This window comes from Salvelinus namaycush, chromosome 23 (assembly GCF_016432855.1).
Source record: "Salvelinus namaycush isolate Seneca chromosome 23, SaNama_1.0, whole genome shotgun sequence".
Lineage (NCBI taxonomy): Eukaryota > Metazoa > Chordata > Actinopteri > Salmoniformes > Salmonidae > Salvelinus > Salvelinus namaycush.
In genome coordinates this window covers 14,832,946-14,846,636 of record NC_052329.1, presented here as the reverse complement: position 1 = coordinate 14,846,636, position 13,691 = coordinate 14,832,946, and the positions used below count along the sequence as shown (strand labels likewise).

Sequence of the window (13,691 nt, the reverse complement as noted above, 5' to 3'; positions counted from 1 at the left end):
GTCCGTGCGCAGACTTTTTAGAAATGGTGCACTCAGAAATGTAATGTGAAATGTAGGCAACGGTTATAGGTTCCTGGGCAGAGGAGCAAAGGCTCTGTCTGCGGGGTCTTTTAAATGGAAGGATAGCGAGGGCTCCAATATCTACTGTAGATATAGAGTAAGGGTCTATTACGGGGAAGGGCAGAGAGGGCTCCAATATCTACTGTAGATATAGAGTAAGGGTCTATTACGGGGAAGGGCAGAGAGGGCTCCAATATCTCCTGTAGATATAGAGTAAGGGTCTATTACGGGGAAGGGCAGAGAGGGCTCCAATATCTCCTGTAGATATAGAGTAAGGGTCTATTACGGGGAAGGGCAGAGAGGGCTCCAATATCTACTGTAGATATAGAGTAAGGGTCTATTACGGGGAAGGGCAGAGAGGGCTCCAATATCTACTGTAGATATAGAGTAAGGGTCTATTACGGGGAAGGGCAGAGAGGGCTCCAATATCTACTGTAGATATAGAGTAAGGGTCTATTATGGGGAAGGGCAGAGAGGGCTCCAATATCTACTGTAGATATAGAGTAAGGGTCTATTACGGGGAAGGGCAGAGGGCTCCAATATCTCCTGTAGATATAGAGTAAGGGTCTATTACGGGGAAGGGCAGAGAGGGCTCCAATATCTACTGTAGATATAGAGTAAGGGTCTATTACGGGGAAGGGCAGATAGGGCCCCAATATCTCCTGTAGATATAGAGTAAGGGTCTATTACGGGGAAGGGCAGAGAGGGCTCCAATATCTCCTGTAGATATAGAGTAAGGGTCTATTACGGGGAAGGGCAGAGAGGGCTCCAATATCTCCTGTAGATATAGAGTAAGGGTCTATTACGGGGAAGGGCAGAGAGGGCTCCAATATCTACTGTAGATATAGAGTAAGGGTCTATTACGGGGAAGGGCAGAGAGGGCTCCAATATCTACTGTAGATATAGAGTAAGGGTCTATTATGGGGAAGGGCAGAGAGGGCTCCAATATCTACTGTAGATATAGAGTAAGGGTCTATTACGGGGAAGGGCAGAGAGGGCTCCAATATCTACTGTAGATATAGAGTAAGGGTCTATTACGGGGAAGGGCAGATAGGGCCCCAATATCTCCTGTAGATATAGAGTAAGGGTCTATTACGGGGAAGGGCAGAGATGGCTCCAATATCTCCTGTAGATATAGAGTAAGGGTTTATTACGGGGAAGGGCAGAGATGGCTCCAATATCTACTGTAGATATAGAGTAAGGGTCTATTACGGGGAAGGGTAGAGAGGGCTCCAATATCTCCTGTAGATATAGAGTAAGGGTCTATTACGGGGAAGGGCAGAGATGGCTCCAATATCTACTGTAGATATAGAGTAAGGGTCTATTACGGGGAAGGGCAGAGATGGCTCCAATATCTACTGTAGATATAGAGTAAGGGTCTATTACGGGGAAGGGCAGATAGGGCCCCAATATCTCCTGTAGATATAGAGTAAGGGTCTATTACGGGGAAGGGCAGAGATGGCTCCAATATCTCCTGTAGATATAGAGTAAGGGTTTATTACGGGGAAGGGCAGAGATGGCTCCAATATCTACTGTAGATATAGAGTAAGGGTCTATTACGGGGAAGGGTAGAGAGGGCTCCAATATCTCCTGTAGATATAGAGTAAGGGTCTATTACGGGGAAGGGCAGAGATGGCTCCAATATCTACTGTAGATATAGAGTAAGGGTCTATTACGGGGAAGGGCAGAGATGGCTCCAATATCTACTGTAGATATAGAGTAAGGGTCTATTACGGGGAAGGGCAGAGAGGGCTCCAATATCTCCTGTAGATATAGAGTAAGGGTCTATTACGGGGAAGGGCAGAGAGGGCTCCAATATCTCCTGTAGATATAGAGTAAGGGTCTATTACGGGGAACGGCAGAGAGGGCTCCAATATCTACTGTAGATATAGAGTAAGGGTCTATTACGGGGAAGGGCAGAGAGGGCTCCAATATCTACTGTAGATATAGAGTAAGGGTCTATTACGGGGAAGGGCAGAGAGGGCTCCAATATCTACTGTAGATATAGAGTAAGGGTCTATTACGGGGAACGGCAGAGAGGGCTCCAATATCTACTGTAGATATAGAGTAAGGGTCTATTACGGGGAAGGGCAGAGAGGGCTCCAATATCTACTGTAGATATACAGTAAGGGTCTATTACGGGGAAGGGCAGAGAGGGCTCCAATATCTACTGTAGATATAGAGTAAGGGTCTATTACGGGGAAGGGCAGAGAGGGCTCCAATATCTACTGTAGATATACAGTAAGGGTCTATTACGGGGAAGGGCAGAGAGGGCTCCAATATCTCCTGTAGATATAGAGTAAGGGTCTATTACGGGGAAGGGCAGAGATGGCTCCAATATCTCCTGTAGATATAGCCTACAATAGAGCACATGTTATTTGTGTAAATGACAGCAGTCTGCAGGCAGGATCTGCTCTTCTTCTAGTTTCAGCAGCCTTAAGAGCTGGACATGCTTACATATCCACATACACGCTGCCATGGAGTTACATTAGAAGTGCCCATCCAAGAAGGCTCAAGGTCATTGGCCGCAGATAAAATGACGTCAAATCACTACAGTAGCTTTGATTGGACTGATCATGTCAACATCAGACTTTCAAAATCTTAGCTAGCAGTCATCATCATGAATCACAATCTACTGGCAAATCCTTTCTAATCCTTGTCACATGAAGAGAAATTATAGATAAAACATATCTGTGCTCATTGGCCATTGGACATAAACTACACATCAAGTTGGAAATTGCAAATTCAACAATGAGTGGTTTGGAAGGAATCAGTGGCTAACTGCAAGCATTGCAAAGCAATCACTAGCCTGCTATTCAGTGGAGTGGCTGTGTGGTCCCAAGTCTGGGATTACGGGACTCTTTTCCAAGGTTAAAATGATAAACATTCAACATTGGCCATGCTGTCAATGAAGCATGATTTGTGCCACGCTCAAAACAACTGTTAACTCGGAACTGCGAAATCTGACTTCAATGAGTTCAAGACAACTGGGAACTGGGGAAAAACGAGCTCCGACTGGGGAAAATACATTTTGAGCGGTCATCCAACTCGGAGTTGTACATCCAGAACGCGGGCCTCTTTCAAGAGCCACGACCTGAAGATCACTGACGTCATCATGATTCGACATTGTTTTTTTCAGAGTTCCCAGTTGTCTTCAAATCACCATAAATCAAGAGAATGTCAGACTTTGATGATAAAGTTTGATGACAAAATTTGCCCGCGAAGGACCGCTGCGCCACCTTCCTGTTCAAGTGAGCACAGCACAACAAGGTGAGGCCAAAAATGTCTTGTATGCTGCTGCATAAATTATGTAATATGGCAGGGAGATATGTATACTGTAGCTAAGAAAGTAATACTAAGTGTTGTGTAGTAAGCTGTTAGTAGCCCACGTGCCTCACCCTAATAATTTGGTCTATTTTCCCCTCTTAATTTTGCCTACTGTTCTGACTTGGTGGTGCACATGTAGCCTATAACCTGTTTTAGAGAAATGCAATCATCGAGAGTTTGGCCAGTAACCGAAAGGTTGCTAGATCGAATCCCCGAGCTGACAAGGTAAAAATCTGTAATTCTACCCCTGAACAAGGCAGTTAACCCACTGTTCCTAGGCCGCCATTGTAAATAAGAATTTTTTCTTAACTGACTTGCCTAGTTAAATAAAGGTTAAATAAATAAAATATTGTCTGCTTATACTGCTTATATTGTCTGCTTTCATTGTCTGCTTATATGCCCCCTTAATTTATCCTACGGTTCTGACTTGGTGTACAGGGAGAACACTGTAAGAACAGCCCATGTTATGAATTCTGTCGCTGTACATTTCAAAAGCGCTGAGCAAGTAGTTATATTGACTACATCCGTCCTAGCTCGCTCATTGTCTTTATCAAAATTACGGATTGCCTCTTATCCGCTTGTCGTCCCCTTATGCCATAGTTTGTACATCTCAATTGTCAGTAGAAACCACATTTGTTTAAGCAAGTCAGCAATATCAGCTTTTTTTTTTAAAGGCAGTAAATGAGGCTGAATGAACTGTTTTGCTACTAGACAAGGCCAGGTGTAGCAGTGGTAAGGTGTTGGGACAGCTTTATGTAGACCCTAAAAGTCTGTGGGCACCGTTTTTCACCATTATAGTGAAATTAATGTATTGTTCAGTGTTGTGTTCTGTAGTTGCGTTGCTGGCATGCATCCCCCCCCCCCCCACTAAGATATACATGCTAAAATCGCCACTGTGTACCTTCACTCTCTCTTAATTAATCTCCTGTAACTCAACACGCCATACATCCACTAACTCTTTTAAAAAATCATGTATTTTTAGTATGGCAGAGTCGGTGTAACTAAGCCAGGGCTTGCCTCTCCTGTATATGTGTGTGTGTGTGTGTGTTTGGGGGGTGGGGTGCACACAGGTAAACAGAGGCACCAGGTGGTCCTTTTGTCCTGCCAACAGTTATCTGGGTGACCCATACAGGGGCCACTGGGGGAAACTGACTTACAATACAAGCTGTCTTCCAATGTCTCCATAGTGAGTGTTGGAGAGGTGGAGTTTGAGTAGGCTACTTATAACTTTATGTTACAAACACTTTCTCTTCTGGGTATGAAATGTCATTGCGGGGTGAGCCACTCCCTTGTCTGTGCATTAACCCTTGTGCTTTGCTGCAAAAAAATTACATACATACATGGTCAAATTGACCCACACAGTTTAAACACACTCAACTTTATTTTGTCTTGTCAGACCTTTCAGAAAGAAGAAATACAAGAACATTTGATTTCAAAAACTCTATATTTAAGAACTATTTGTTAAACATATTTCCTTTCTCCCAAACAAGTATTTTCTGTTTGGAGCTCATTTTGGAGTGTCAGAGACCTGCTGTTCTCACACTGAGAAGGAGAAGCTTGGGAAAGCTCCCTTTCACCCAAATATAATTATAAAAGTGCAACCAGAAATAGTCAAAACAAAATACATCAAAGACACTTGTTTAATTTGGATCTGTGCAAATATCTATACACATGAAAGCCTCCGGGTCAAAATGACCCACAACATAAGGTTTGTATACAAAATCGACATAGACATTCCAAAACATATCAGTGTGTGACCCTAAATGAGTAAAAGTAATTTAATTTCATGTAGAAAAAGATAGATTAAGTAGTGTTTTAGACAACTCAAAAGTGGAAATGGGTCAAATTGACCCGCAACATAACATCAGGATAATAAAAATGAGTAAACGAAATTATGTTTCAAATAGGACACATATCACATATCACATGCACAAAGCTAAATTAAATTAACCATTTTGAATCCCAAATGGTAGGCTAGCAGTTATAAAACAGTTATTTTTAACCGTGAACTATCAAGGACTTCCTGTTTACAGTAGCCTACTATACACTTGCAAGTTGTCACTTTATGCGTTATTCTTTCTTCTCTCAACAACCATTCTCCGATTCGAATTTGACTGTCGGGAGGGCGGAGATCAACTTAGTAAAACCCTCCATATTATAATCTTGAGTGTTAGACAGCACCTTTACCTTTGGGACAAACATCGACGGAGACCTTGTGCCTGGCTGTTCACTCTACTGGTGACTCGAGAGAGGCTGGTGTCGTATTCATATTGCGTTACCAACCGGAACTGTTTTATGCTCAAATAACGTTTTTGGACCATTTACATCCAAACTATTCAGGTAAGGATCGGTTATCTCCACATGGAGACGCGATATACAGTTTAAAAATGTATGTAGGATATGGCAATGTTACTATGTTTCAGGCTAGCCTACGTCGTTTGTACAGTTCGAGAGATGAGTGATGTGAAGCTACATTGTTGCCAGCCAGGGTGGACGAATATTCACCTTCAAGTGCGACGCTTCAAAGTGGATCTATTCTAATTAGCTACTTTGTAAACAATGATCATCATTGGTCAACACCTGGGTCATATTCTCATTTGTCTCGACTTCACGGTTAAACGTCATGTACTGTTAGCAAAGCCTACCACATTTCCAGAACTGAAATGCAGAATTATACTGCTGTTGATTTTGTTAATTTTTTTTTCAATCCATGGATAGTGTTTCTCAAAGTAGATGTCAAGGTGATTTAGTTGGCTGCTTGTCAACTAATTTATTTATTCAAATTTCCAGACTGGCATCCTTCACTTTTGCAACAATTTTTTATGAATAGCCTACAGTAGGGCAGGCTTTAGCCTACATTTTACCAGCCAACACACACACAGCTCTGAAGGAGCTCTGTTTACAGTCTGTCTGTACACGTCTGAACTGGAGTTAGTTTAATTAACTTGTAGGGAAGAGGCGGGTGGGTTGTCACCAACCTTAAATACCTCGGCTGCAGGAGGCTATGACTGAGTGTTGTTGATAGTTCCTGGTCAAGATTGGGCTTGGTGTTGGGTTATCTTGTTCTGTATCTCAGTGAGTAGCCTACTGTTCTCAGGGCTTTTGCTTTTACGAACAGTTTCACAACAAAGTAACTGTGATGAGGATTACATGTCAGAGAATTCCAATGATTGGCTTGTTAGACCGCTGCCTGGTTTGAATCCAGGCTGTATCACAACTGGCCGTGATTGGGAGTCCCACAGGGCGGCGCACAATTGGCCCAGTGTCGTCTGGGTTTGGCTGGTGAAGGCCATCATTGTATATAAGAATTTGTTCTTAACTGACTTGCCTAGTTAAATAAAAATACATTGATATAGGCCATATGTATGTAGAGAAAAACTCCTTACTTATATTATTGAATATTTGTATTAATATAATTCACCCACCCCATCTGTTTCTCAATCTGTACTTAGACAATGGTTGTCTGGGTTTTATTGCAAGCTGTTGCATAAAGCTGGTATTTCCACAGGAAGGAGGCTAGAGCTGATGTAGTCTTCTAAAAATTGCTGCAAGACTTAATATGAACTATAGAAAGACTGGCAATGAGGTGCCAATAACAAGACTTAATATGAACTATAGAAAGACTGGCAATGAGGTGCCAATAACAAGACTTAATATGAACTATAGAAAGACTGGCAATGAGGTGCCAATAACAAGACTTAATATGAACTATAGAAAGACTGGCAATGAGGTGCCAATAACAAGACTTAATATGAACTATAGAATGACTGGCAATGAGGTGCCAATAACAAGACTTAATATGAACTATAGAAAGACTGGCAATGAGGTGCCAATAACAAGACTTAATATGAACTATAGAAAGACTGGCAATGAGGTGCCAATAACAAGGTAATTAGTGCACTACTTGTTACTGGTTTTGGGTGCTGACAGTATCCATTAGTCATGTTTAGACAGCATGACTAACACTTCACTTGACAATGGCGATACTAAGGCCAGTGCCATAGGGGCACAAGACCTTCCAGCGCCTGTCAAAACCATAAGGAACAAGAACATGCAAGACTGCTCTCTCTGTTTGGATTGTGGTGAACCACGTTGAGTCATAATCCTACGTACAAATAACTTCCATGACACTCTCTCCTCTTCCAGGTGTGTGAGACCTGAGACCTGAGATGGGCCTCCCCTCGTTACTATGCCTGTGTGTGCTGGTGACCCTGTGTGGCCACCGGGGGGTGCTCTCCCAAGCCCCCTCCTATGGCGAACGGGGCTCCGACCTGGGGCTCCAGGTATTCCTGCAGGTGGCCCGCTCCAGACCCCAGGAGAACGTGGTGCTTTCCCCCCACGGCGTGGCCTCCATCCTGGGCATGCTGCTGCCAGGCGCCCATGGAGAGACCCGCAGGCAGCTCCTCACAGCACTCCGCTACAAGAAGAATGGTAAGACTCCCTCAATACTAGTCCTTTCATAGCCTCATACAGTGTCTCTCATTAAAGGATACTGCAAGATTCTGCCAATTAAGCCACTTTTCTTCTTACCCAGAGTCAGATGAACTCATGGATACCATTTTTATGTCTCCTTGCAATATGAAGGAAGTTAAAAGGTAGTTTTGCGAGCCAATGCTGACTAGTATTAGCACAATGACTGGAAGTCTACAGGTACGCTAGCATATGCTACTGTACTTGTAGACTTCCAGTCATTGCGCTACCCAGAGTAACAACATGATGACTTGAAGGACATGCCTTCCAGTTATACTCCTACCACGAGGAACGACAATGTTTTCAGAAAATCCCAAAATATCTAATTGAAATTCCCCAACCCCAATTCAACCCAACTTCTTTCCAGGACCTTATAAGATGTTGAGGAAGCTCCACAAGACGCTGACAGCCAAGTCCAACCAGGACATCGTGACTATCGCCAACGCTATGTTCTCCCAGCAGGGCTTCCCTATGGAGGAGGCTTTCATGTCCTCCAACAGGGCCAACTTCCAGTGTGAGAGCCGGACCTTGGACTTCACTGACACCCAGGTGGCTGCAGCCACCATCAATGACTGGGTCAACAACCAGACCAAAGGTGAGACTCCAACTGGAGACAAGCTTACTGTAGGACAGTCAATTTAAACATTACCATAGATCTCTAATGGTATGTAATTAGGCTACATTCATGTAGCACCAGACTTTATTTCACTAGGTCTTGTGGTGATTTTACATTAAATGGGGGTAACTAACTTGTCCTATTCAATTCATTGTTTATTTTGGTCAGTGTGTCATTTGTGTTGGAATCATACATTTTCCTGACTGCTGTGTTCTAATTTGCAGGCCACATCCCTACTCTGGTCAAGGCAGACATGTTGGACGGTGCTCTGACCCGCCTGGTGGCCGTCAACGCCATCTACTTTAAAGGCCTGTGGAAGTCCCGCTTTCAGCTGGAGAACACCAAGATAAGAACCTTCAACGCGGGAGACGGCAATGCATACAAGGTCCCTATGATGTCCCAGCTGTCGGTCTTCAACATTGGTGAGTTCTGCTCTGAAACCTAAGACACCACTCTGAACCCTTCTGACCTGCTCACTGGGCTAATATTCTGACCTGTGTGTGAAATTATATACTGTACTAGTCTGCTGTAGTTAGACCACATAATTCCATCTTGGCTGTAGTTTAGCCTGTTAAGTGACATGGATAGAGTTTGTCATGTTGGCCTAAGTGTAGTCGAGTGGGGTATTTACTGTATCAATGCCTTACAGTTTCAGGACAGAATAGCTACTCTGGACTGTCTGGGATTATTTCCCTGACATGCCTAGTTTATTTCTGATAATAAATTGTGAAAGCCTCATGAATTAAGCATTGCTCTTGGGAGTCATCTTTTCAACCTCGATTTACAGGGTAAATACTATAGAGCAACACATTTGGCAAGCATATTTCTCAGACATAATTGACAGGTTAAATCACTTTTCTGTGGGTTGATATGAGTATAATGGGAACCATATTGTTGCTTTATGACTACATATGGAGTTCAGCTTTGATGACTTGTTTTATGACTGTTTTACAGCATGATTGTACATGTTGTTGGATTGGTATCACTGTGGTTTTGGCGTCTTTGTCTTGCGGACCACATCCCTACCACAGATTGTCCTGGGAACCAACAAACGTCATCCTTCTCATTATGCAACTAAAGCCAAACTAGACTAAACTCTTTGACATACAATATTCATGTCACTATAGAGGAGAGATATAGTATCCTCATAAGGGTGTTGAATATTGTCAGAATTTCAGATAGACCAATAATGCAGTAACACTTCTTAGCCCACGGTATGGATACTCCTGACCCCTTATCTCCTAGGTCTGGCCAGCACACCCCAGGGGCTGAATTATAAGGTCATTGAGCTACCGTATCACGGCAACAGCATAAGCATGCTGATCGCCCTGCCATCGGAGGAGGACACGCCCCTAGGTGATGTCATTTCTCACATCAGCACAGCCACGGTACAGAGCTGGACCAAGCTGCTACACCAGAGGAAGGTCCGCCTGCTGCTGCCCAAGTAAGACCCAAACACAACAACCCACTCACTGGTCAAAAACCCTTACCCAGGATTCTGTTCAGTAGGACGCAATGTCCTGAACACATTGCAGGTAAAAATATATTGTATAGAGCTGACATTATTGCCCACTACATGACAGAGAAGTGTGTCTGTAATGTTGCACCCCAATGACCAAGTAACTTCCAAGTATTGTTGCAGGGACGGGTCAAAGATAACACACCCACTCCTGGCTCTTATTTTAATAATATTTAATTAACATTTATTAAACTAGGCAAGTCAGTTAAGAACAAATTCTTATTTACAATGATGGCCTACCCCGGCCAAACCCTCCCCTAACCCGGACTATGCTGGGCCAATTGTGCGCCACCCTTTGGGACTCCTGATCACGGCCGGTTGTGATACAGCCCGGGATCGAACCAGGGTCTGTAGTGACACCTCTAGTACTGCGATGTAGTGCCTTAGACCGCTGCACCACTTGGGAGCCCTATGGCCAGGAAGCACTTCCTATCAGCAAATAACACGCCTGCTAACACTCCTAGCTTCAACATTTGTGCTATTTGTTATGTGTATGAAAAGTCTTCACTAATTGGTGAATGAAATGGTCATTATGTCATTGGCATGTGTGTGTAGGTTTACTGCTGAAGCCGAAGTGGACCTGCGAGCCTCCCTCTCAGCCCTGGGGATAACAGACATATTTGATGATGGCAAAGCCGACTTCAGGCACCTCAGTGAGTGGCACTGGGATCATACATAAAAAATCACATAGAACTGTAAGGTCTTCTTTCTGACAGTGTATCAACCAACCATTGGTCTCAGTCTGGCTTGACACAACGATGACTGGTGCGAATATATGAAAACATTGCTTGACTGTTTACTGCAATGAGAGCTCCAAATAGCCATGATTCATGTCTAGCTGTCTGGTGTGAAGTGGTGAAGAAGCATACGATGTTATTTTCCTCTAACGACTTCTGCAGACTTTCTGATATTATGGACCAGATATAACGTGTGCAGACTTGTTGTCCTCTAGTGCCACCCAGTGGAACATTGTTTTTATCAATGGAACTTTACAGCACTTGAATATTTTGTCATCTAACTTTTCCCTCAGGTACAGAGCCTGTGTATGTATCTAAAGCGCTACAGAAAGCTAAGATAGAGGTCAATGAGGATGGAACCAAAGCAGCTGCTGCCACGAGTGAGTGTTTGTTGGTTTAGTCATTTTGTGTTTGTATTGAATTGAGTTGCGTATCTGTGTGGATATTCTCTCTGAATATTAAAGATAAGGCAGGTTGAAGACATGTTTTGATTTGTATTTATCCTTTTCCTCCAGCTGCCATCTTAATGGCCAGGTCTTCTCCACCTTGGGTCATTGTAGACCGACCCTTCCTCTTCCTCATCCGGCACAACCCAACAGGTACAGCATGCTGTCTGGCTGGCTCTCATTTTTCTGTAACTTTTAGAATGTACTCTAATCATTTCAAAAGACTGACATCCTCTTTGGCAAAGATCACTAGTTGTTTATCTAGCTGTTGTGTAATTGAAACGACATACATCGGGAAGAAGGTCAGGTCATATTCTGTCTTTGTTTTTCTTTCTTGTTGACATGCATGCCATGTTAATTTCCTTCTATTTGCTGTAGAATTACTTGTTGTTTCCTTGGTCCTTAGGTACGATCCTCTTCATGGGACAGGTCAACCAGCCTTGAGCTTTTCCTGCCTGCAGATATCCCTTTCCCTGGAATGTGCCTTCTGAGCTTCAGAATAATACATTAATATACACAGCACACACTTCCTTGCTCACATGCAAACACACCCATACAACACACAAACACAATTCACACTCATACTCAGACTTGTGTTTTTGCCATCTGGAGATTTGTGTACAATATGGATATATTCTGATGCTATTTGTTTTAAATGTTTGCATTTGATTTGACTTTTTCTATGGTCCATAATATAGTGTTCTGCCAATGAGACATTTCTGTAGTGTTTTAATTATCCTTTGTATACTTTCTAGAGTACTTGTTACCTTTTTTATATGACCCTGAATGTCAAACGTGTATATTATATGGGGTACATTTCAGTTTGAATTAATGTTATTGGTGGTTTTACATGTTCAGTTTCAGATTAGAAAGTTACACTCCAAGTCACTGAATTCATTTAGCCACTCAAACCCATGTTTTGATATGTCAATCATTTGCATTAAACTCTGTTTGAGTACTCTTGTACTTTGTTTTTTTTCCCCCAAATGGAATGTAACAATTACCATCTGTTATTGAGGTGGATGAGTTGGTATTTGAAAAACTGAAAAAATTGAGGGGTGTGCTTAAATAAACATCCTTTCTCTTGTATCAATCAAATAAACAAAGCATTCCATAAAGTAAATTAATGTATTTATAATGTTATAGCTATATGTAAAGGATATCTTCTATTAGGGAAAAGTACCGTTGGATGTGCAAGTTGACTGGGGGAGATTCTCATTTGGGAAAAAGACCGTTCTCCATCCTCTCCTCCGTGCCCTGGAAACAACTCAAGTTGGTGAGGGGTCGAGGAGAGTGTCATTTAGTTAGTAGGCGAATGGAGGAGTGTCCTTGCCTCCTCCCACCGACGAAGCACATGTGAGGTAAGGTTTTGCGAGCATGGAGAGGTTAGAAAAAGGCAGACTAGTAAATTGGGCCAAGGAAAAGGTGGGTATTGGAGAAAGTGGATACATGCCTTTTGGCTGATCCATATGTAGTCTCAGGCTGAGTAGAAAATAAGTTGGGTACTGTTAAATCGGTGAAGGTAGTTCGAAGTGGACTTGATGATTTTCTGTGTTTCTTCCATCCATAGGGAGCGGGCACTTCGTGTCACGTGCCTAGGGACAAGATCTGTGACTTGCTTTGCTCTCCAGACAGGGTGCCTTTGAAAGGAGTGATTACTGGGGTGGCGTTAAGTGTTGAGGTGGAGCAACTGAAATTAAAAATTCCCTGTCTGTGACGCCTGCCATTTGGTGTGACACAGGCCCGGTGGCGAGCGTGATGAAACTGAGAAGACACTGTCCTTTTGAGTTTGGAAGCAGAGTCTTAACTGGGGATCAGAAGAGAGATAGGTTGTAGTTGCCAGGGTCAGCGTAGAACAGAAGGTGTATGCTGAGGCAGTGAAGAGAGAAGAGGATGATGAGTCACGGGTGAGCAGTATGCCTAGGGCAATACAGAGTGATACAAATGTGTGCTTCAGTAAGGTTGGCTTCTTAACATTCATTGCTATGATTATCAACTGTCCCGCAGAAATGGAATGTAAATCACAGAAAATAGATGTTTTGGTGGCAGTTGCAGATAAGTACTTGGGTGTACTAGGTTTTACTGCAGAAGAGTTACAAGGTGTGTTGAACAAAAGAGTCCTGTCCTCCCAAGCAGTCGGCCTGGTGAAGGATCACTTAGGGTCAAGGTACTGGCATGGGGTGGTGATTTTTTTATTTTTTTATAGTGGTATATAGGTGTAAGGTTAGTTGGTGGTATGCAAAAGTGATATGTAGGTGTTGGTGGTATGTAATAGTGGTATATAGATATAGGGCTAGTTGGTGGTGCAATTTTTCCCTTTTTGTTTTCGTATCACAAAATGTAACGTGATCAACCACACAATACCACACAGTAGGTGGCGGGATGGACAAACAAAATGTGCAAATGCCATAATACCAAAGAAGAAGAAGAAGAGGAAGAACAAGAGTATCCTACTTGAGCCCTTCCCAGAAGAGTTTTGAGATCTGCTACACCCCCTTTGAATCAGCTGTTGTTTA

General features: G+C 43.0%; 1 protein-coding gene across 1 annotated transcript; it reads left to right on the top strand.

The window, feature by feature from the left end:
* Positions 1 to 5,406: 5,406 nt before the first annotated feature.
* On the top strand, positions 5,407 to 12,170 carry LOC120018101 (glia-derived nexin-like). Its single transcript, XM_038961087.1, has 9 exons — positions 5,407 to 5,727; positions 7,534 to 7,818; positions 8,225 to 8,452; positions 8,698 to 8,895; positions 9,719 to 9,917; positions 10,548 to 10,645; positions 11,023 to 11,109; positions 11,245 to 11,328; positions 11,582 to 12,170. The coding sequence occupies exons 2-9, from the start codon at positions 7,557 to 7,559 to the stop codon at positions 11,617 to 11,619; spliced, it is 1,194 nt and encodes a 397-aa protein (XP_038817015.1). The 5' UTR covers positions 5,407 to 5,727; positions 7,534 to 7,556; the 3' UTR covers positions 11,620 to 12,170.
* Positions 12,171 to 13,691: the final 1,521 nt, after the last annotated feature.

What these genes read in the sequence shown, in the direction of transcription:
- LOC120018101 (XM_038961087.1), top strand. Translation starts at nt 7,557, where the DNA reads ATGGGCCTCCCCTCGTTACTATGCCTGTGTGTGCTGGTGACCCTGTGT. An exon ending in AGCCGACTTCAGGCACCTCA is followed by an intron (nt 10,646 to 11,022) that starts GTGAGTGGCACT and finishes CTTTTCCCTCAG; the next exon opens with GTACAGAGCCTGTGTATGTA. An exon ending in CAAAGCAGCTGCTGCCACGA is followed by an intron (nt 11,110 to 11,244) that starts GTGAGTGTTTGT and finishes CTTTTCCTCCAG; the next exon opens with CTGCCATCTTAATGGCCAGG.